General features: G+C 46.4%; 1 protein-coding gene across 6 annotated transcripts in view; it reads right to left on the minus strand.

Annotated features, from left to right (window-relative positions):
- Nucleotides 1-23,132, minus strand: part of USP37 (ubiquitin specific peptidase 37) — a 252,593-nt gene that overhangs the window by 41,346 nt on the left and 188,115 nt on the right. For all 6 annotated transcript variants that reach the window (XM_030208853.1, XM_030208852.1, XM_030208855.1 and 3 more), the window contains 2 exons: nt 21,802-22,048; nt 7,651-7,817 (listed from right to left, as the gene is read on the minus strand). In XM_030208853.1, the coding sequence (XP_030064713.1) occupies nt 7,651-7,817; nt 21,802-22,048 (414 nt within the window). The remainder of the gene's footprint in view (nt 1-7,650; nt 7,818-21,801; nt 22,049-23,132) is intronic.

Raw genomic sequence — 23,132 nt, forward strand, 5'->3', positions numbered from 1 at the left:
TGGTCTGTCCCAGTATGGCACTACTGTTCTTAAGCTTACTGTTGCAGGAATCAATGTAGCCCAAAATCCAATGTGAAAGAGTACATTTGGCTACTGACATACCCTGCTTGGCAGATCTAAAAAATAAAAAGATGTGAGGTTCTGCGAATGTCTTTAGTGATGTGGAGGTAGTGAAGGAGACCAGGCCTACCGTCCAAGCAATGGACGGTGGCCTCTGCAGGACTAGGGAGAAATTAGATCCTAACTGCTAATTTTCTAGACCATTCCCCCATGAGTAGGTATATGCCTTCCTACCAGCAGATGGGGAGACTGAGAACTATTAATGATGTTACCTTATTAGGTTCTGTGTAGTCCTGAGCCCTGCAGTATTTCTACTGACAAAGCTAAGATGTAGCAATAAAAGGAACAGACCTCCGTAACTATAAAAACACCCCCAGAGGAAAAGGAACAACCAACGCTCAGAAAATACGCCTGTCATGCCTGTGCCACACAACTCAGCAGGTTAAGATCCTGGTGAATCTGGTTCAATTCCCTCTGCAGATCTGTGTGACCCTAGGCAAGTCACTTAGCCCTCTATTGCCCCAGGTAGAATATACTACTTAGATTGTGAGCCGATTAGGGACAGTGCAAGTACCTGTACAACTGTATATAAACCACCTCAACTAGTGCTCAAAAGAGGCAGTATATCAAATTAATAAATAAATTATTTCTGATCATGTATGTACAGTGCAATCCGCTTAAGAGCAAGGGTCTGGGACCAAAGAAATGCATGCAGTTAACCATTGTGACCTAAAGAAGCTTGACATCTGATAAACATATGTACAGTACTGTTTATTATTTTACGTACAGTATACAGTCTCCATTGACTGACGTTAGGCTTACTTATATCCTCTGTACACTATTGGGTCTGTGAATTCCATAGACTATGTCTGCCAGATGGTAAAAATTGCCATTGCACTGACATCCAGTGGCCTCCAGATAGGCCCGCACGGTGTTGAGACTCTCCAGCGCTCTTGCAAAAGTGACAGGAGGAGGTTGTTGAATTTCGTCAGCATGTGCCTCGCTGCTCATTTCATCTGTTTTATCATCAGCCGTTGTTGCCTGCGTGCAGGCGCATATCTCGACATCAGTGCTGTCGTCAGCTGTCTGTAGATTGTAATCAACAGCTATGTAGCGATGAAACTCCTCTTCAGTAACACCGGCTGGGATGTCAATAACCTGTTCATCTAACGCATTTGCAACAGCTGCATCTGTTTCGACCCTCTCCACATCCTTAACAAAGCTTGCCCGCTTGTAGTAGTTCACAATGGTTGCCTGTGTAACATGATTCCAGGCTTCTTTCTGCATATGAAGGGAATCCAACAGTGATAGATTACGAGCCAGTTCAACAGCATGTTTATCCTTGCCAGTCTGGTCATCAATAACGCTCATCAGATGACGTAGCACAACAGTCCGATAATGTTGTTTGAAATTGGCTATTATGCCCTGATCCATAGGTTGGATCAGAGAGGTAGTGTTTGGTGGCAGGAAGACCACCTTGACATTAGACAGCCTGACATCATCCCTGTGTGCAGCACAATTATCACAAAGCAACAAAATCTGACGCTTTTGTGCCAGCATTCTAGTGTCTAACTTCTTTAGCTACTGCTTCCAAATTTCCCAAGTCATCCATTAATTTGTGTTAGCCTCGTATGACACAGGAAGTCTCTTAACTTTCTTGAAGCAACGTGGCTGTTTGCTCTTTCCAATGACGAGGGGTTCCAACTTCTCACTCCCATCCATATTGCATCAAAGGAGTATCGACAGTCGGTCCTTCGACGTTTTACCTCCAGTAGTTTTGGCATGTTTGAATGCAAGTGTTCCATCAGGAATTGATCGCCAGTAGAGACCGTTTTCGTCAGCATTGAAAATGTCACGAGGTGCAAACTCGTTCAAGATGGTAGGAAGAACTGAAACAACCCAATTTTCAGCACCAAAGTCATCAGCGTCTTGTTTCTCACCATGTTGTTTCTTGAATTTTATGTTGTTTCCTCTCCTTCCATCTTTCCAACCATCCAACATTGGCTTTGAATTCAGTTAGCCCAAGACTTTCAGCTAGCTGGTTAGCTTTCTCCATAAGCAGTGGACCACTGACAGGAAACTGTCTGCTCCTGACTTGAGAAAACCACCAAAGAAGAGCATCTTCTACCTCCTCAGCTTTTCCCGCCCTTTTACGTTTCCTGTGTGGGTTTGTATTGTTTTGCCAGTCTTCCAGAAGCTGATCTTTCTGCTTCAAGACACGTGAAATTTGACTGGGATTGACACCATATTCTTTAGCAATAGATGCTCGACTTTGTTTGTTTTCTAATTTTTTAAGAACTTCTATTCCTAATTAGATTGTAAGCTCTGTCGAGCAGGGACTGTCTCTTCATGTTCAAGTGTACAGCGCTGCGTATGTCTAGTAGCGCTTTAGAAATAAGTAGTAGTAGTAGTATTCGTTCAGCCAGTGTTAAAGACTTACAGTTCAGCCGTGACGAAGACTCCAGTGTACACTCTAACAACATTCTTTCGCTTATTCTGCCTGTGGCAGTTAACCAACGAGATTTCAAATTTACCGCCTTTGTCACGCGCCAATCGGCTTCCATATTCCGTGCGTGCGCTTATGCGAAGTCTTTCCTGCAGAGGAGCGGTCTTAAACCATGTATATAAGCGAATCTTAAACTTATCAGTGGTGCGCTAAACCGAAGTTTGTCCCCATAGAAACTGATGGCGCCAAAAACGGAACTGAAGTACGGCATGCAGTTAAACAGATCATGCACTTATCCAACGTGCACTTAAATGGAGTGCACTGTATTTACAAAAATTTGTATTGCACGCTATCCCCAGTATTCTAGGCGGAGAACAAGGTAAACATACATAAAAGTAGTAACAATACAAATGCAGCTGAAAATAAAATCATCAAGCATCTTAAAACGTATCAAGATTCTTGGTAAGCCTGTTGAAACAAAAAAGTCTTGAGTGCCGCCTTAAAAACTTTTAATCTGTTAAGGTTCTAATATTGCCGGGCAAAGCATTCCACAAAAATGGGCCAATCACATAAAAAATGGAAGAGCTATATTCTTCGAGATGTATAGCCCTATAAGAGGGGACATCAAGCAGATTAGCAGTTGAAGATTGCAGAGGACAGGCTGATGTATATGAAAAGAGGTAGAAACGACAGGTGAGATCTTACCAATAAGCACTTTAAAAACTAGCAACAGAATCTTAAAATCTACTACTACTTACCATTTGTACAGTGCTACTAGATGTACACAGCACTGTACACTAAACATGTAAGAGACAGCCCCTGCTTGATAGAGCTTACAAACTAATCAAGACAAACAGGACAAATAAGGGATAAGGGAATTACTTAAGGTGGGAATGATAAAACAGACATGGGTACTAAACAAATGAAGAGGAGTTAGGAGTTAAAAAGCAGCATCAAAAAGGTGGGCTTTTAGCCTACATTTGAAGATGGCCAGAGATGGAGCTTGACTTACTGACTCAGGAAGTCTATTCCAAGCATACGGTGGAGCAAGATAAAAAGAACGGAGTCTGGAGTTGGCAGTGTAAGAGAAGGGTACAGATCAGAGAACGGAGTTCCGGGGAGGAACTTAGGGAGAGATAAGAGTGGAAAGGAGCTGCAAGAAGCCAATGCAACATGATCAAGGAGGCAGTGATTTAATCATATTTCGAAAGGCCAGTAAGAACGCGCGCTTCAGCATTCTGAGCAACTTGTAATGACTGCAAATAGCATTTGGGTATTCCTATTAGAAAAGCATTACAGTAATTGAAATAAGGCATTACAGTGCTCAATCACCACTCAAAAATTCTCACCTGTTAACAGATCTTTTAAATGCCTCAACTTTCAATTTATAAAAAATGTTTTTTTATCATTTTACTAATTTGATCATGCCTAGTGAGTGCAGGATTCAGCATGACACCTAGGGCCTTCATCTTATAAACAAACTGAAGTTCTTCACCAGCAATCAAATATGACTTAGGAAAAGTTACAATAGGGTGACTAGTCAGGATCATGAGATTTGTCTTACTCATGTTTAATTTTATGCGATTAAGCTCCAACCACCTATTAATCATATTTAATAACATTAACAAAAAATCCAATTTTTTCATATAAGGTTGCTCTAATTTGAAAAAGAACTGAATGTCATCTGCATAAATCTTGTAATCCAGGTCAACAAAACACAAAGAAGTGTCAGATGTTAAATAAAGTAGCTGATAAAGCAGATCCCTGTGGCACTCCTGATGAGCACTCCATCATCTCAGATTGATCCATTCCAATCCATTAGTAACACAAAATTGTCTTTGGGAAAGAACGGAAACAAACCACTGATAAACCATCCCTATGAAACCCAATTGCTTGAAGTCACTGCAAAAGAACTTTATGATTAACTAGTAAAAGAGGCCCATTTCAGAGCAAATGAAACGGGCACTAGCAAGGTGTTTGTCGCCAACACCCCTCCCTCCCTCCCTGGCCAACCCCTTCGTTGTTCTGCCATTGCTCCGCCCTCGAGGGCGGGGCCCGGAGCGATTTTGGTGGCTTCACCACCACGAACCTTCGAACCTTTTTGAAGGAAGTCAGGGCTTGGCTTCACTGACGTCAGTGTCCTCAGAACGTTGAGGGTGAGTTTTATTATAGTAGATAGTATTAAAAGCGGCAGAAATATCCAGGGACACAAGCAGAAAGCTGGACCCTTTATAAAAACCTGTTCAAATTGTATCAAACGTTGACATTAACAATGTTCTGTAATCATGACCTGTCCGAAATCCTAATTGAAATTTATCCAATATTTGATGAGAATCAAGAAAGTTAATAAGCTGGTTTTGTACAGTTTTTTCAATAAAAAGGGTAGATTGAAAATCAGGTAATAATTACTTGGTAAGTTAACATCTAATGCAGGACATTTCAAAAGAGGCCTAGCTGATGCCATTTTTAAAACAGTGGGCATTCATATCGCCTCCAAAAATTATTTTATCCACATTAATCAATGCCAATTGAGAAGACAGATTATCAAAAAATGAGGGATCGTCCATGCTAGGTGCATATCTATTAAGTAATGGAAATTTAACTTGATCTACCTGAAGAATAAGACCAACCTATCTCTGTATCACAGAGGTACGACAGGATGCAAGGTATACTATGGATTTTGGGATGAAGGTAGTAGGAATGCTATGCTAGCTATGCCCAAGCTCCTCAGAACCACTGAGGCATTTGCTGAGAGGCAATGTGGCCTTTGATTCCCTAGTATTTGCAAATTTGGACTCAAGTCCTTCTTTTGCCCATAGAAGCTCTTGGTAAAGTTCATTGAGTCTGTAGAGGTCTGGACAGCTATGGGGACATCAGCTCATGATGTAACCCAGTCTGCCTTGGCAAGCTGAGCAGGAGCTAGAGATTTGCTGTAGCAGGAAACTTTTTGGTGTTGTTGGGCCAGTATTTCAAGTGAGGTGTGGTGGTGTTCCTTGAACTGCTTTTGTCCCCATGAGGGGGGAGGGGGAGAGAAGTGAATGAGAACCTTGGGGATGGTCTACTATGACAGACAGGTCTCCCATTTTAGCAGCAGAAATCTTGCTGACTTGCCTCCCATTTTTTTTGGGGGGGGGGGGTGAGGGGGGGGGGGGGGGGGCTCTGGTGATACAGCAATTTTTGCTGGCTTGTGCGATTCACCAGGAGTATTACTAGGGCCCAAAGAAAAGAAAGTGAAAAAGTATTCTCTGTTGCAGTGTCCATAGGTGGGCCCCATAGAAGGAGCACCAAGTGCCATGTGAGCCACTTTGCTGTTGCCCTACTCTTCAATTTCGATAATTAGATGTCTGTCTGACTTGTTTTGTGGTTCTCTCTATTTTTTTTTTTAAATTCTTTATGTTTTTATACTCAGGAGTAATCTAAGGAAATACTCAGGAGCAGGGGCGTATCTGCGTGGGGCCACAGGGGCCTGGGCCCCCGCAGATTTCGCCCTGGCCCCCCTCCCCGCCGTCAACCCTCTCCCGCTGCTTACTTTTGCTGGCGGGGGGCCCCAACCCCCGCCAGCCGAGGTCCGACCCGCAATCTCCATATTTCGTCTTCCTCCGTGGCCATGTGCTTAAAGGAAGTAACGCTGCAGTGCTGATTCGTTGAATCCAGTTCGGTGTCGTCAGAGGCCGAACTGGATTCAACGAATCAGCACTGCAGCGTTACTTCCTTGAAGCACATGGCCACGGAGGAAGACGAAATATGGAGATTGCGGGTCGGGACATCGGCTGGCGGGGGTTGGGGCCCCCCGCCAGCAAAAGTAAGCAACAGGGGAGGGTTGACGGCGGGGAGGGGGTGGAGAGAGGCGGCGGCGGCGGGGGGGGGGGGGGGGGAGGGAGGCCGGCAAAAATGTGCCCCCTCCCCCTCTCTGGCTCTGGCCCCCCCTACCGCCGGATTCCAGATACGCCCCTGCTCAGGAGTAATCTAAGGAAATACTTCCTTACTGAAAGCTGGTGGTTGTCTGGAACAGCCTCTTGGAGAAGTTGGTGGACACTAAGACTAAATCTGAATTTAAGAAGGCATGGAACGAGCATACAGGATGTCAAAGGGAAAGGAAGGCATAGTAAAATGGTATGGATGGATAGACTGGTTAGGCCATACGATCTTTATCTGCCATCATTTTCTATCTTTCTGTGTATATATTACACACCTACATTTCATGATAGAAGTAACACTGTGACGGTACTGTACAATGTATGGTGCAAAGAAAAGCTACGAAAATGGTATGGGATTTGTGTTACAAGACTTATGAGGAGAGACTTGCTGACCTGAACATCTATACCCTGGAGGAAAGGAGAAACAGGGGTGATATGATACAGACGTTCAAATATTTGAAAGGTATTAATCCACAAATGAACCTTTTCCGTAGATGAGAAGGCAGAAGAACTAGAGGACATGAAATGAGATTGAAGGGGGGCAGACTCAAGAAAAATGTCAGGAAGTATTTTTTCACGGAGATAGTGGTGGATACTTGGAATGCCCTCTTGGTGGAGATGAAAACGGTAATGGAATTCAAACATGCGTGGAATAAACAAAGGAATCCTGTTCAGAAGGAATGGATCCTCAGAAGCTTAGCCGAGATTGGGTGGCAGAGCCGGTGGTGGGAGGCGGGGCAGACTTCTATGGTCTATGCCCTGAAAATGGCAGATACAAATCAAGGTCAGGTATACACAAAAAGTAGCACATATGAGTTTATCTTGTTGGGCAGACTGGATGGACCGCGCAGGTCTTTTTCTGCCATCATCTACTATGTTACTATGATCATATTTAAATATCTTTAGACCATCAACACCCCTCCCTTGTTTTATTTTCTGCAGAGGAAAGCATGTTGTTGTCTGGTGAAGCCGAGTGGAAGAGACTGAGGAGAGAGGGGGCAAAGTATGTTTATAAAATCTTCAAAGGCTTAATAATGATGGTATAGGTCTGTCTAGAAGACATCAACACAAGTGTGCTAGCATTTCTCTACTTGCTGATGAAGAAACCCTTATTTGCTACATCAGGTAAAAATTCTACTAGGATGGCCGTAGCTGGGCCCCTAATCTCTCAATTTATGTACAGAGTCAGAGAGCTGTCATGTGGTAGTTTAAGTCATGTCCTCTTACATGTTCCCGGAGACTCTGTGCCAGTGCCTGCTGCAGCTCCTGTTCCTCCCTCTCACGTTCCAGATCATACTGCTGCAGCCAGTCCATATCACCCTGGGAACCTTCAGGGGTCTTGTTTTCTTTGTTTTCATCAAACTCTTTGGTCATGCCAATGAAGTTAGTAGGATCTGGTTAAGTACAGAAATACACAAGACTGATTTAGTAACACAACAAGAAACATACAGTTATTTCCTAAATAGTATAATAATGCTGGCAGAAGAGAAAAGGCCTGTTGGTATGAAGAATTCTAGCAAGCTATAGCTCATTCAGAAACAATGGAGTCAAGGACTAATTTCACAAAACTATTTATCAACCATATTCTGGACACAACCAGATCTCCTAGCATTATTGCTATTTTTTTTTGGACATAAAAGTCTTGTACTGAAGTTCCTGAGTAGCACCGCCTAATTCTGTTTCCCAGAATTCTCTTATAAGGGAGAGGGTAGGGCTGTTGGCAGTTAGGATGGTTAAGGCTTCCACTTCAAGGGGCTTTGTAGGAATCTAGGTGTTTGGTTGGATTGTGCTTATGCTTAATGCTCATGTGTGTAAGATTGGTGCAGGCTATTTTTGGTCAGCTGAGGGTGATTCATCAGATTTGGGATAAAATGCAGGCAGCAGTCTGCAGTGAAAATTCCCAGTTAGCAAGAAGTCATATGCGTGTACTCTATGCAAAGAGCTCCTAGCACTCAGGGAATGGGTCCAATCCCTGGAGGCTAAAGTAGCGTTCTCCCGTGGGGCATTCAAGTTCTCCGCTTGATTGCGGATTTGTTTGAACATATAGAGGAGTCCTACAGGGAAATAGTAGTGAAGTCCAACCTCCAGTCTGGCAACCTCAGTGAAGCCATGAAGAAGAAAGGCCACTTGAAGGGAGAACATCACCTTGGAGAGGCAGGAAATGATCCTGTAGCCAAGACCTGCCCTCCAGGGGATGCAATATCATCTCACACCAAGGACATGTCTCCAGGGGCTTCTGCCCAGGAAGAAAAGGGAAAGGGAATGGGGACTTATATACCGCCTTTCTGTGGTTTTTTTCAACTACATTCAAAGCGGTGTACATATTATATACAGGTACTTATTTGTACCTGAGACAATGGAGGGTTAAGTGACTTGCCCAGAGTCACAAGGAGCTGCAGTGGGAATCGAACCCAGTTCCCCAGGATCAGAGTCCTTTGCACTAACCACTAGGTTACTCCTCCACTCCATTTTAGCTGGGGATTCAATCATTAGGCATGTAGATAGATGGGTGGCTGGTGGACATGAGGGTTGCTTGGTCACTTATCTACTTGATGTGAAGATGGTGGACCTTATGTGTCACCTAGATAAAATTTTAAACAGCACTGGGGAGGAGTCAGCTGTCATGGTACATGTGGGTACCAACGACATAGGAAAATGTGAAAAGGAGGTTCTGGAAGTCAAATTTAGGCTTTTAGGTAGAAAGCTGAAATCCAGAACCTCCAGTGTAGCATTTTCAGAAATGCTCCCCGTTCCACATGCAGGAGCCAAGAGATAGGCAGAACTACGGAGCCCCAATGCATGGATGAGACGATGCTGTAGGGAGGAGGCAACATTCTGGGGAAGGGGAAGCGTATTGCAGAAGGATGGGCTCCACCTTAACAAGGGGTCGAATGACGCTGCTGGCATCAACCTTAAAAAAAAGGAGATAAAGCAGCTTTTAAACTAGACACTGGGGGGAAGGCAGACAGTCACTCACTCAAAAGTGCATATTTTGGAACAAGGTATCTTTGAAGTATATCACCAAACAGGAAAGACAGGGCATCCAGATAGTGAGGTTGCAATAAAGGTCATACTAGATCAGCTGTCTTTAAATAAAGAGCAGACAGACTTGAAAGATTGCACATTATTACCATCATCTGTTGAGCAAGTTGTTAATAGGAATAAAAAAAACACTGTTTGAAGTGTATGTATACAAACACTAGAAACCTAAAAATAAGATGTGAGAATTAGAATATAATTGCACTAAATGAAAAGATATAAAGGGCATTTCCAAGACCAAGTGGAAGGAAGGTAATCAATGGAACACTGTCACACCAGGGTACACATTATATCTAAGTAACACAGTGGTTCAAACTGGTGAAGGAATAGCGTTAAATGTTAGAGAACTTTGAAGCAAATAGACAAAGTTTTATAGCATACAATATACACCTTGGAATCTTTATGGATAGAAATTCCATGTGTAAAGGGAGAAAAGTGATAGGAGTATACTACCATCTGCCTGAACACATGCTAAGAAATGATGATCAGGAACAAGCACAGTAAAGAAGCAGGCGGTTTATTGAAAACAGATACCCGATGTGGCCAAGTTTTGCCCAAAGGCTGCTGTGTCAGGGGTGAAGCTACAGTACAAGTACATTTAAACTAATTAATCATGTAAATAATAAATCATAACACAAATTATAGAGGCATGTAGATACAATAAGACAGCTAAGTAAAACAATGCAATTAAAATAGGACATAAAAAAAGCTAAAAATGCAAAGAAAAGATGTGCAAATGGTGCATAACTAAAATGTAGTTGTTTAAAAGAAGAACCATACAGTAAAGGGTATGATACATACCTGTAGCAGTTGTTCTCCGAGGACAGCAGGCTGATTGTTCTCACGACTGGGTTGACGTCCGCGGCAGCCCCCACCAACCGGAAGAAGCTTCGCGGGACGGTCGGCACGCAGGCCACGCCCACCGCGCATGCGCGGCCGCCTTCCCGCCCGTGCGCGACCGCTCCCGCCAGTTGAATGACAAGCAATAAAATATGAAACACACAACTCCAAAGGGGAGGAGGGAGGGTAGGTGAGAACAATCAGCCTGCTGTCCTCGGAGAACAACTGCTACAGGTATGTATCATACCCTTTCTCCGAGGACAAGCAGGCTGCTTGTTCTCACGACTGGGGTATCCCTAGCTCTCAGGCTCACTCAAAACAATAACCCAGGTCAATTGAACCTCGCAACGGCGAGGGTACAACAGAAATTGACCTACGAAGAACAACTAACTGAGAGTGCAGCCTGACCAGAATAAATTCGGGTCCTGGAGGGTGGAGTTGGATTTACACCCCAAACAGATTCTGCAGCACCGACTGCCCGAACCGACTGTCGCGTCGGGTATCCTGCTGGAGGCAGTAATGAGATGTGAATGTGTGGACAGATGACCACGTCGCAGCCTTGCAGATCTCTTCAATAGTGGCTGACTTCAAGTGGGCCACCGACGCTGCCATGGCTCTGACACTATGAGCCGTGACATGACCCTCAAGAGTCAGCCCAGCCTGGGCGTAAGTGAAGGAAATGCAATCTGCTAGCCAATTGGAGATGGTGCGTTTCCCGACAGCGACCCCTAGCCTGTTAGGGTCGAAAGAAATAAACAATTGGGCGGACTGTCTGTTGGGCTGTGTCCGCTCCAAGTAGAAGGCCAATGCTCTCTTGCAGTCCAATGTGTGCAACTGACGTTCAGCAGGGCGGGTATGCGGCCTGGGGAAGAATGTTGGCAAGACAATTGACTGGTTAAGATGGAACTCCGACACCACCTTCGGCAGGAACTTTGGGTGAGTGCGGAGCACTACTCTGTTGTGATGAAATTTAGTATATGGAGCATGAGCTACTAGGGCTTGAAGCTCACTGACCCTACGAGCTGAAGTAACTGCCACCAAGAAAATGACCTTCCAGGTCAAGTACTTCAGATGGCAGGTATTCAGTGGCTCAAAAGGAGGTTTCATCAGCTGGGTGAGGACGACGTTGAGATCCCATGACACAGTAGGAGGCTTGATAGGGGGCTTTGACAAAAGCAAGCCTCTCATGAATCGAACGACTAAAGGCTCTCCAGAGATGGCTTTACCTTCCACACGATAATGGTAAGCACTAATCGCACTAAGGTGATTCCTTACTGAGTTGGTCTTGAGGCCAGACTCTGATAAGTGCAGAAGGTATTCAAGCAGGTTCTGTGCAGGGCAAGAACGAGGTTCTAGGGCCTTGCTCTCACACCAAACGACAAACCTCCTCCACTTGAAAAAGTAACTCTTTTTAGTGGAATCCTTCCTAGAGGCAAGCAAGACCCGGGAGACACCCTCAGACAGACCCAACGCAGCGGTCTACGCCCTCAACATCCAGGCCGTGAGAGCCAGGGATTGAAGGTTGGGGTGCAGCAACGCTCCGTCGTTCTGCGAAATGAGAGTCGGAAAACACTCCAATCTCCACGGTTCTTCGGAGGACAACTCCAGAAGAAGAGGGAACCAGATCTGACGGGGCCAAAAGGGCGCTATCAGAATCATGGTGCCGCGGTCTTGCTTGAGCTTCAGTAAGGTCTTCCCCACCAAAGGTATGGGAGGATAAGCATACAGGAGGCCGGTCCCCCAATGAAGGAGAAAGGCATCTGACGCTAGCCTGCCGTGTGTCTGAAGTCTGGAACAGAACAGAGGCAGCTTGTGGTTGGTCTGAGAGGCGAAAAGATCCACCGAGGGGGTGCCCCACTCTCGGAAGATCTTGCGTACCACTCTGGAATGGAGCGACCACTCGTGCGGTTGCATGACTCTGCTCAGTCTGTCGGCCAGACTGTTGTTTACGCCTGCCAGGTACGTGGCTTGGAAAAGCATGCCGAACCGACACGCCCAACGCCACATACCGACGGCTTCCTGACACAGGGGGCGAGATCCGGTGCCCCCCTGCTTGTTGACGTAATACATTGCAACCTGATTGTCTGTCCGAATTTGGATAATTTGGCAGGACAGCCGATCTCTGAAAGCCTTCAGTGCGTTCCAGATCGCTCGGAGCTCCAGGAGGTTGATCTGCAGATCCTTTTCCTGGAGGGACCACAGACCCTGGGTGTGAAGCCCATCGACATGGGCTCCCCACCCCAGGCGAGATGCATCCGTCGTCAGCACTTTCGTGGGCTGCGGAATTTGGAATGGACGTCCCAGGGTCAAATTGGTCCGTATGGTCCACCAGAGCAGTGAAGTGCGGCAACTGGTGGAGAGGCGGATGACATCCTCTAGATTCCCGGTGGCTTGGAACCACTGGGAAGCTAGGGTCCATTGAGCAGATCTCATATGAAGACGAGCCATGGGAGTCACATGAACTGTGGAGGCCATATGACCCAGAAGTCTCAACATCTGCCGAGCTGTGATCTGCTGAGACGCTCTGGTCTGCGAAGCCAGGGCCAAGAGATTGGTGGCCCTCGCTTCGGGAAGGTAGGCCTGAGCCATCTGGGAATTCAGCAGCGCTCCTATGAATTCCAGAGACTGAGTTGGCTGGAGATGGGACTTTGGGTGATTTATCACAAACCCCAGCAGCTCCAGAAGTTGAATAGTGCACTGCATGGACCGGAGGGCTCCTGCCTCCGAGGTGTTCTTGACCAGCCAATCGTCGAGATATGGGAACACGTGCACTCCCAGCTTGCGTAGGTAGGCCGCTACCACCACGAGGCACTTTGTAAACACTCGTGGGGCAGAGGCGAGCCCAAAGGGCAGCACACAATACTGAAAGTGCCGTGCGCCCAGGCGGAATCTGAGATACTGTCTGTGAGCTGGCAGTATCGGGATGTGAGTGTATGCATCCTTTAAATCCAGGGAACATAGCCAATCGTTTTTCTGAATCATTGGCAGAAGGGTGCCCAAGGAAAGCATCCTGAACTTTTCTTTGACCAGGAATTTGTTCAGGCCTCTCAGGTCTAGGATGGGACGCATCCCCCCTGTTTTCTTTTCCACAAGGAAGTACCTGGAATAGAATCCCTGCCCTTCCTGCCCGGGTGGTACGGGCTCGACCGCATTGGCGCTGAGAAGGGCGGAGAGTTCCTCTGCAAGTACCTGCTTGTGATGGGAGCTGAAAGACTGAGCTCCCGGAGGACAATTTGGAGGCAGGGAGGCCAAATTCAGGGCGTATCCGTACCGCACTATTTGGAGAACCCACTGGTCGGAGGTTATGAGAGGCCACCTTTGGTGAAAGAATTTTAACCTCCCTCCGACCGGCAGGTCGTCCGGTACGGACACTTGTAGGGCGGCTATGTTCCCATGGATCCAGTCAAAAGCCCGTCCCCGGCTTTTGCTGTGGAGGCGCAGGGGGCTGCTTAGGCGCACGCTGTTGACGGGAACGAGCGCGCTGGGGCTGTCCCTGTGCCTGACGAGGCCTTCGGGCCGGCTGGTTGTACCTACGCTTCGCAAAAGAATAGGGTGCAGCCTGCCGAGCCCGGGAAAAACGCCCGCCCGCGGGGGCGGGTGCTGAAGGCGCCCGGTGGGAGAGCTTGTCGAGAGCGGTTTCCCGCTGATGCAGTTGGTCAACCATCTGCTCGACCTTCTCGCCAAAAATATTATCCCCCCGGCAAGGGACGTCAGCCAGTCTCTGCTGGGTGCGGTTGTCCAGGTCAGAGGCACGCAGCCATGAGAGCCTGCGCATCACTATACCTTGGGCCGCAGCACGAGATGCCACGTCACAGGTGTCAAAAATCCCCCTGGACAGGAACTTTCTGCACGCCTTCAGCTGCCTGACCACCTCCTGATAAGGCCTGGACTGCTCCGGCGGGAGCTTATCGACCAGGTCCGCCAGCTGTTGCACATTGGTCCGCATGTGGATGCTCATATAGAGCAGGTAAGATTGGATGCGGGTCACGAGCATGGAGGATTGGTAGGCCTTCCTCCCAAATGAGTCCAGAGTGCGAGACTCCCGCCCCGGGGGCGCCGAGGCGGTATCCCTCGAACTCCGTGCCCTCTTGAGAGCAGAATCCACGACCGCTGAGTCATGGGGCAACTGGGGCCGCATGAGCTCTGGGTCAGAGTGGATCCTGTACTGGGACTCTGCTTTCTTGGGAATGGTGGGGTTAGTTAGTGGTCGCACCCAGTTCCGAAGCAGCGTCTCCTTCAGGACATTGTGCAGCGGTACCGTGGAGGACTCTCTAGGTGGTGATGGATAGTCGAGGACCTCGAGCATCTCGGCCCTCGGCTCTTCCACAGAGACCACGGGGAAGGGAATGCTTATAGACATATCCCGCACAAAAGAGGCAAAGGAGAGACTCTCAGGAGGTGAGAGCTTCCTCTCCGGTGAAGGCGTGGGGTCCGAGGGAAGGCCCGTAGACTCCTCTGAGGAGAAATATCTAGGGTCCTCCTCTTCCCCCCACGAGTCCTCATCCTCGGTATCGGACATTAGCTCATGTAGCTGAGTCCTGTACCGGGCCCGGCTCGACGTCGAGGCACCGAGGTCTCGGTGTCGTCGAGCGGTGGACTCCCGCGCCGGCGGGGACGGAGCTCCCTCCATCGACGTCGACGGGGACTCCACCTGCGTGGCGGTCGAGACCGGCACCGCAAGCGGCGGCGGTGTCGACAGCCCCGGCGCCGGGCTAGAGCTCGCCGGCGCCACAGTCATCGGCGCCGAGGGCGCAAGCACCCCCGGCGCCGGCACAGCCTGGCGCATCAGCCCTTCCAGGATCCCCGGAAGGATGGCTCTGAGGCACTCGTCCAGGCCCGCTGCCGGGAAAGGCGGTGGGGCCGGTAAGGGTGTCGGTGCCAGAAGCTGCTGGGGGCCAGGAGACGGCACCGAGGTGCCAGATCCCCGACGCGTCGGTACCTCCACCACCGACGGAGATCTCTCCTCTCTGCGATGACGCTTCGGCGTCGACTCCTCTTCAGGGTGCACCGAGGGCTCCCGGTGACGGCGCTTCTTATCTTTTTTCCGGTGCACGTCACCGGCGCCGGAGGGCATGGAGGAGGAGGAGGTCGATCCCCCTCGGTCTCGAGGTACCGGGTCCGACAGGGTTCGGTCCCGTGGCTCACGAGCTGAGGGAGTGACCGGGGCCGACTGCCCACGCGGCCTCTCAACCCCACTCTCACCGGCGGACCGGCGGGCCGACGGGACCTGTTCTCCTGGGGTCGCTGCCATCGGTGCCGATGTCTCGGGCATCGATACCGGTACCGAAGAACCGGCCTTCGATACCGATGCCGTCGAGGTCGACGTCGAGGGGCCGGCGCAAGTTCCAAAAAGACGGTCCCGCAGAACTTGCCTCGCAACCTGAGTCCGTTTCCGGAGACCGAGACACAAAGCGCACGACTTGAGATTGTGCTCCGGCCCGAGGCACTGGAGGCACCAAGCGTGGGTGTCGGTCTGCGAGATCGGCCGGCCGCAGCGACCACACTTTTTAAATCCACTCGGGACCTTCGAGGACATCGACGGAAAAATCGCGTCGGCGAAGTCAAAGTCGGCAATGGTGGCTAAAATCACACCACGAAAAAATCAATCGACCGAGCGGCCACTAGGCCGCAACGTGGCGTCCCCGCTAGTAAGCGAGGGAAAAAGGGAACGCGTGCTCCACACGCGCGAAAAATTTCTTTTTTTTTTTTTTTTTTTTTTTTTTAAAACAATACAAACAAGATGAGAGGAAACCGAACGGGAATCCAAGCAACGATCCGCGTAAACGCGGTCGAAAATCCGGCGGCTGAACAGAGAGAGAGGCAATTGCACAACTCTCTCAGTCGCGGAAAAAAAGTAACTGGCGGGAGCGGTCGCGCACGGGCGGGAAGGCGGCCGCGCATGCGCGGTGGGCGTGGCCTGCGTGCCGACCGTCCCGCGAAGCTTCTTCCGGTTGGTGGGGGCTGCCGCGGACGTCAACCCAGTCGTGAGAACAAGCAGCCTGCTTGTCCTCGGAGAAATATATTAATGAACAATATTACATGGTAACAAACTAGTGCAAAATGCAATCCCATCAATACAGGCAGAGTGACTCATGTGCATTACTCTAGCATATTTCCCCAGATTCTACATAGTGCAACCTATGTTGTGCACGCAAATACAGTCATATTCTGGATTTGCGAGCACAACTTAATTAGTTAAGCCAATCAGTGTCAATAATTGCCATTTAAGTAATTATCGATGCTAACTGGCGTTAATTAGAATTTACACAAACTAAGCGTATTCTGTAATGTAATGTGTGTAAATTCTAAGTTGCATAGTTGAAAAGGGGACATGGCCATGGGCATTTCTAAAATCTATGCGTGTTATTATAGAATACACCTGGTCTTTGCGTAATTTAGGCGTTGGAATTTACTTGGCATAACTGCCCGCAACTAAATTTAGTCGCACCAATGGGTGCTCAGTGTATCTATAAACCGCATGGAAATTTAGGCTTATTCAATAAAGTATGCCTAAACTTAGGCGCACTTTACAGAATACGCCTTAGCGTATTTTGTTTCAGTGTCGATATTTTAGGCACGATATATAGAATCTAGTCCATTATGTGAAAAGATAAGAGTACCAACAAAAAGGACACATACCTACAAGGGAGCAAGAACAAACCTTCCCCTATTAGCAGAACTATCCAAAACAGCCTAAGTCAGCATGGATTTAGTGAAGGGAAGTCTTGCCTCACCAATCTACTGCATTTTATTAAGGGGGTGAACAAGCATGTGGACAATGGGGAGCCGGTGGATACTGTGTATCTGGATTTTCAAATGGCGTTTGACAAAGTGCCTCATGAAAGACTCCTGAGGAAACTGGAGAGTCATGGGATTGGAGATAGGGTATTACTATGGATTAAGAGCTGGTTGAAAGATAGGAAGAAAAGAGTAGGGTTGAATGGTCAGTATTCTCAGTGGAGTAGGGTAGTTAGTGGGGTCCAGCAGGGATCTGTGTTGGGACCGCTGCTTTTTAACATATTTATAAATGGGAGTAACTAGTGAGGTAATTAAATTCGCAGATGACACAAAATTATTCAGGGTCCTCAAGTCACAGGAGGAGTGTGAAAGATTACAGGAGGACCTCGCAAGACTGGGGGATTGGGTGTGCAAGTGGCAGATGAAGTTCAATGTTGACAAGTGCAAAGTTATGCATGTGGGTAAGAGGAACCCGAATTACAGCTATTTCATGCAAGGTTCCGCGTTAGGAGTTACAGACCTAGAAAGGGATCTGGGAGTAATCGTTGATAAGACGTTAAAAACGTCTGCCCAGTGTGCTGCGGCAGCTAAGAAAGCGCACAGAATGTTGAGTATTATTAGGAAAGGGATGGAAAACAAACACAAGGATGTTATAATGACGTTGTATCGCTCCATGGTGCGACTGCACCTCGAGCATTGTGTCCAATTCTGGTTGCCGCATCTCAAAAAAGATATAAGAAGGGCGACGAAGATGGCATTTATAAAGACCCTCTAGGGAACTGTTTAGCAGTTAGAGGGTGGTTGCGGGGTAACCGCTATACGCTGATTGAATACATATGCACCCAATCCGGGACAAGGGGGTTTCTTTCATTCATTGCAAGAGGACCTTTTTGAATTTGTTCAGGGTATTGTGATGATTGGAGGGGACTTTAATTTGACTCCGAGGTGTTTGGGGATCATTCAAAGGGAGGTTCTGGGGGTAGCTACGCTTCCCAGAAGCAGCTATTTCACTTGGTTAAAATGGTTGATGATCTCTTGGATGTTTAGTGTTACAACATCCAGGTCAACAAACTTACTCCTTCTATTCTCATGCTCAGGATACTTATACACGCATAGATGTAATGTGATGTAGCAGAAGCTTATGGGGTCAAGTTCTGGATTCACATATTGACAGTATATACATATCAGATCATATTATTGTTTGGTTTGAGCTGGGGGCTTTGGATGGAGGCGCCAAACCTTTTGAAGGCTTAATGAACACATACTGGGTGATTCAGATATTTGTAACAATAGCCGGGCTGTTATACACTCTTTTCTAGACCCCAATGATAATGGAACTGTTACGGATAGTACATTGTGGGATGCTTTGAAAGCAGTGGCGAGGGATCATTTGATTCAGTGGGGAGCGCGGAGAAAGAAAGTTTGGGACCAGCTTGAGCTTAACCTTTGGGTCCAATTAGTGGATTTGGAGAGGAAACACCAGCAGCGGCCCAAGGCAGAACTTTTGACCCGCTTGAAAATGTGTAGATTAGAGCTACGTAGGCTGCAGCTAGAAAAGGTAGAGTTTATGCGCCATTTGCTTAAACAGAAATTCTATGAATTTGGAAACAACTCAGGGAGAATGCTCGCGAGACATCTGAGGGAACAGGCGATGGGCACTACAACCTTGAAGATTAATGGGGATGGGGGTACTCTTCGATATAAGGAGGGTGAAATAGGTCACTTTTTGTTCAACACTATAAAAAGCTGTATAGTGAGGACCTACACTGATCTGACTCTGTGATTCAGGCCTATCTTAAACAGATTACATTACCATGACTCTTGGACAATGATCAGGCCTTTTTAGAGGTTCACTTTCTCTTCAAGATATTCTCCTTGGGATCTGGAGACTGGCAAGGGGCAAGGCTCTGGGCTTGGATGGCTTCAGTGTTAAATTTTATACAGTGTTCAGCACGGAGGTGAGCCCCCTTCTTCTTCGAATAGGGAATTTAAGTTGGCAAGGAGGGTGGTTGGCTGAGAGTATGCACAAGGTAGCATTTCTCTTTTGCTGAAACCGGGGAGGGATGTGGCAGTTTGTGGCTCGTATAGACCTATTTCTCTTATAAACGTTGATATTAAGATTCCAGCAAATAGGATGGGACGAGTACTCCCCTATCTTATCCGCCATGGTTTTATTGCCTGACAACAAGTGGCTAATATTTGCAGGACGCTCAACTTGTTGTGGCTGGCCAGGGTATGAGCAGATAGATGCTGAAAAGGGACAAATTAAAGAGTAGTAAAATCACCTTGACCAGATGGCATACATCCAAAGGTACTCAAAGAACTCAAGCATGAAATTGCTGATCTGCTCATAGTAACATGTAGTTTTGTAGAAAAAAGTGGGAAGATGACCACAGATGCAAAAAACTAGAAAGGTTTGTGCTTTAGAATCAAATGTTTATTTGATAAAAAGACTCGACACAAACGTTGTTTCGGCCGCTAGGCCTGCATCAGGAGTCTACAATAGAAAAATGCATACTTAAATATGAAAATATAAAACGTAGTAACATGTAACCTGTTAAAATTGTCCCTAGTACCTGAAGATTGGAGGGTGGCCAATGTGATGCCGATTTTTAAAAAGGGTTCTAGGGGTGATCTGGGAAATTATAGACCAGTAAAACTAACGTCGGTGCCAGGCAAAATAGTGGCTTTTATAAAGAATAAAATTACAGAACACGTAGACAAACATGGTTAAATGGGACAGAGTCAGCATGGGTTCAAAACTGAGGGAAGTCTTGACTCACCAATTTGCTTCATTTCTTTGAAGGCATGAATAAACGTGGATAAAGGTGAGCCAGTTGATGTAGTGTATCTAGATTTTTAGAAAGCTTTTGATAAAGTTCCTCAAGAGAGACTCCTGAGAAAATTAGAGTCATGGGATAGTCCTAGCATTTTTGGAAAGAGTAAACAAGCGATTCACGTCTACCCATTTAAAACTCAATACAATATACAAGAAAATTTAAATAAAATCCTGACCGCCAATGGGAGCCAGTGAAGCTCTATACAGAATTTGATGATTTTGTTATATTTATGTAAAGAGAAAATTAATCTCATTGCTGTGTTCTGATTGTCTGCAGTCTCTGAAGAACATGTCTAGAAGCACCAAGATGTATCAGATTGAACCAGTCTAATTTAGACAGTAACAGAGATTGAATAAGCAGTCTAAATTTTTCAAATTCGAAAAACTTTCGAATTCTTCTTAATTTTCTCAGAAAGATCTAACTTAACTATTAATTTTCTAAGAAAGAACTAACTTTTAACCAGGGAATTAACATGTGGTTTGAGCAAAAGAGAGTTAGATCTAAATAAACATCCAAAATTTTAATTACAGGAGAAAGTGGATACTTAACTTGATCTAAAAATATATGGTCAACCAATGGATCAGGATTATTACCAAAAAGCATAAGCTTAGATTTATCAGAATTTAGTTTAAGTTTACAGTTCACCATCCAAGCACTTTTAATTGGAATACAATTCTGAATGACTGGGGATATTGAGCCACTGACACAAATATTGGTTGACGACACAGCAAAATGGCGGCACCCAGCCCCGCCCAGTGCATCCTGGGATGCGCTGGGCGGGGCTACAGACCATGTTCTGCCATTTATTTATTTTATCACATTTATACCCCACAATTTTCCCACATGTTTGCAGGTTCAATGTGGCTTACAATAAACCGAAAAGGCTATCGCCAATCCAGTAGTTATATGTCCAGTCTCATAAGGCCGTCTTGTAATTTTTCACAATCCTCTTGCGATTTGACAACTTTGAATAACTTTGTGTCATCAGCAAATTTAATTACCTCGCTTGTTACTCCCATCTCTAGATCATTTTAAATATGTTAAAAAGCAGTGGTCCCAGCACAGACCCCTGGGGAACCCCACTATCTACCCTTCTCCACTGAGAATACCGACCATTTAACCCTCAGGAGCTTAGTTGAGATCAGGAGGTGGGGCTGGTGGTTGGGAGGCGGGGATAGTGCTGGGCAGACTTATACGGTTTGTGTCAGAGCCGGTGGTGGGAGGCGGGGCTGGTGGTTGGGAGGCGGGGATAGTGCTGGGCAGACTTATACGGTCTGTGCCAGAGCCGATGGTTGGGAGGCGGGGATAGTGCTGGGCAGACTTATACAGTCTGTGCCCTGAAGAGCACAGGTACAAATCAAAGTAGGGTATACACAAAAAGTAGCAAATATGAGTTGTCTTGTTGGGCAGACTGGATGGACTGTGAAGGTCTTTTTATGCTGTCATCTATTATGTTATTGGGATCAAAACAGTGATGTCATCTGTCTAACTATGGGTAAAAAAAAAAAATCCCTCTTTGGTTTGTTTCCACCCCAGTATATGTAAGAAATAGCCTGAGTAATTCACAAGTGTCTCTCTGTGCAATGATGGGCTTCCATTTTGCACTAGTTTGTTACCATGATAATATCATTCATTAATATATTCACTGTATGGTTCTTGTTGTATACAACTACATTTTAGTTATGCACCGTTTGCACATCTTTTTGGATAGTTTTCTTTGCATGTTTAATAGCTTTTTCATGTCCTATTCTGATTGCATGGTTTTACTTAGATGTCTCATTGTACCTATGTCTTTATAATTTTTTATTATGATTTATTTATATGATTTTAAATAGTTTTAATGTTTGTACTGTAGCTTTACCCTTCAATTCTGCACATCTGTTCAGTGAAACACAAGTTCCTTCTCAAGATATGCTTGTACCTTGCTCAGATGGTGCAGCAGGTTTCTCTATTTCCATTGACTCAGAATTATCCAGCATTTCCTGCATCTCTTCCTCTCCATATCCAGTATCTGGGCTACTTGTTGGCTTTTCCTCCTCCTCATGGCTTTCAGAATGCATTTCCTTCTTGCTCATTTCCAGCACAGCTGCAATCACCTCTTCTTCACTCATTCCATTAAAGCTAGCATCCGAGGGTTTACCACTCTCTGTTTTGCTCTTTTTTGCTCCCTTGGTAAAAGAGATAATTGTTAAAAAAAAAAAAAAGGTTAAATAAGAATTCATATATACTGTTTGCATTTGTACAGAAGTTTTCAATACAAATCGCAATTTTCAGATATTTATTGAACATAGTATCAGAACAAGTCCTCACTCAGCAGCCTTCTGATCTTAAGTCAGCACTCAATGGCTAACCTGCCTCAAGCGGGAAAGCGCGGGGTACAAATGTAATAAATAAATAAAAGGATATTGCCTACTGGTAAGGCAGGAAGCATGAGCGCGAGAAAATTTCTCTATGGACAAAAAGAATTTTGTCACATATGTGGGGGTGACATTACAACCTGACAGAGCCCAGAAACCTCCACAAAAGATTTCTGAATCTGTGCTGGATTTCACATGCAAAGCCCTTCAGTTTTTCAGCCATCAAAGCAGACAGTTGAGTCAAAATGCCCCATCGTAAACACAAATTTACAAAAGACTTTCAAGGTAAAAAAAAAAATTAGTTCAATTTAGCTGACATTTTCTTTGATATGGAAGGACCCCCCCCAAACCAAAGGATTCAAGAGATGTTCAATTTGTAAAAATAAAATGTTAGGGATGAACATACCATCTGTGCATCTGTTGTATGGGCCTATTCCATGATATTAAAAACTGACAAGTGTGCCTGAATGTCACTGACTAGGAAATCAAGCCACCACAATTACAGGAGTTTTTGGAAAGCAGAAAAAAAGCGAAAGCTACATACCTGTAGAAGGTATTCTCCCGAGGACAGCAGGCTGATTGTTCTCACTGATGGGTGACGTCCGACGGCAGCCCAGGACCGGAAAATCTTCCCTAGCAACAAACGTTTGCTAGCCTCGCGCTTCCGTGCGCACCGCGCATGCGCGGCCGTCTTCCCGCCCGAACGTGAGCGTGCTCGTCAGTCTAGTACATAGCTAAGGTAAGGGAAGACACAACTCCGAAGGGGAGGTGGGCGGGATTGTGAGAACAATCAGCCTGCTGTGCTCAGAGAATACCTTCTACAAGTATGTAGCTCCGAGGACAAGCAGGCTGCTTGTTCTCACTGATGGGGTATCCCTAGCCCCCAGGCTCACTC

Source organism: Microcaecilia unicolor, chromosome 7 (assembly GCF_901765095.1).
Source record: "Microcaecilia unicolor chromosome 7, aMicUni1.1, whole genome shotgun sequence".
NCBI classification, from domain to species: domain Eukaryota; kingdom Metazoa; phylum Chordata; class Amphibia; order Gymnophiona; family Siphonopidae; genus Microcaecilia; species Microcaecilia unicolor.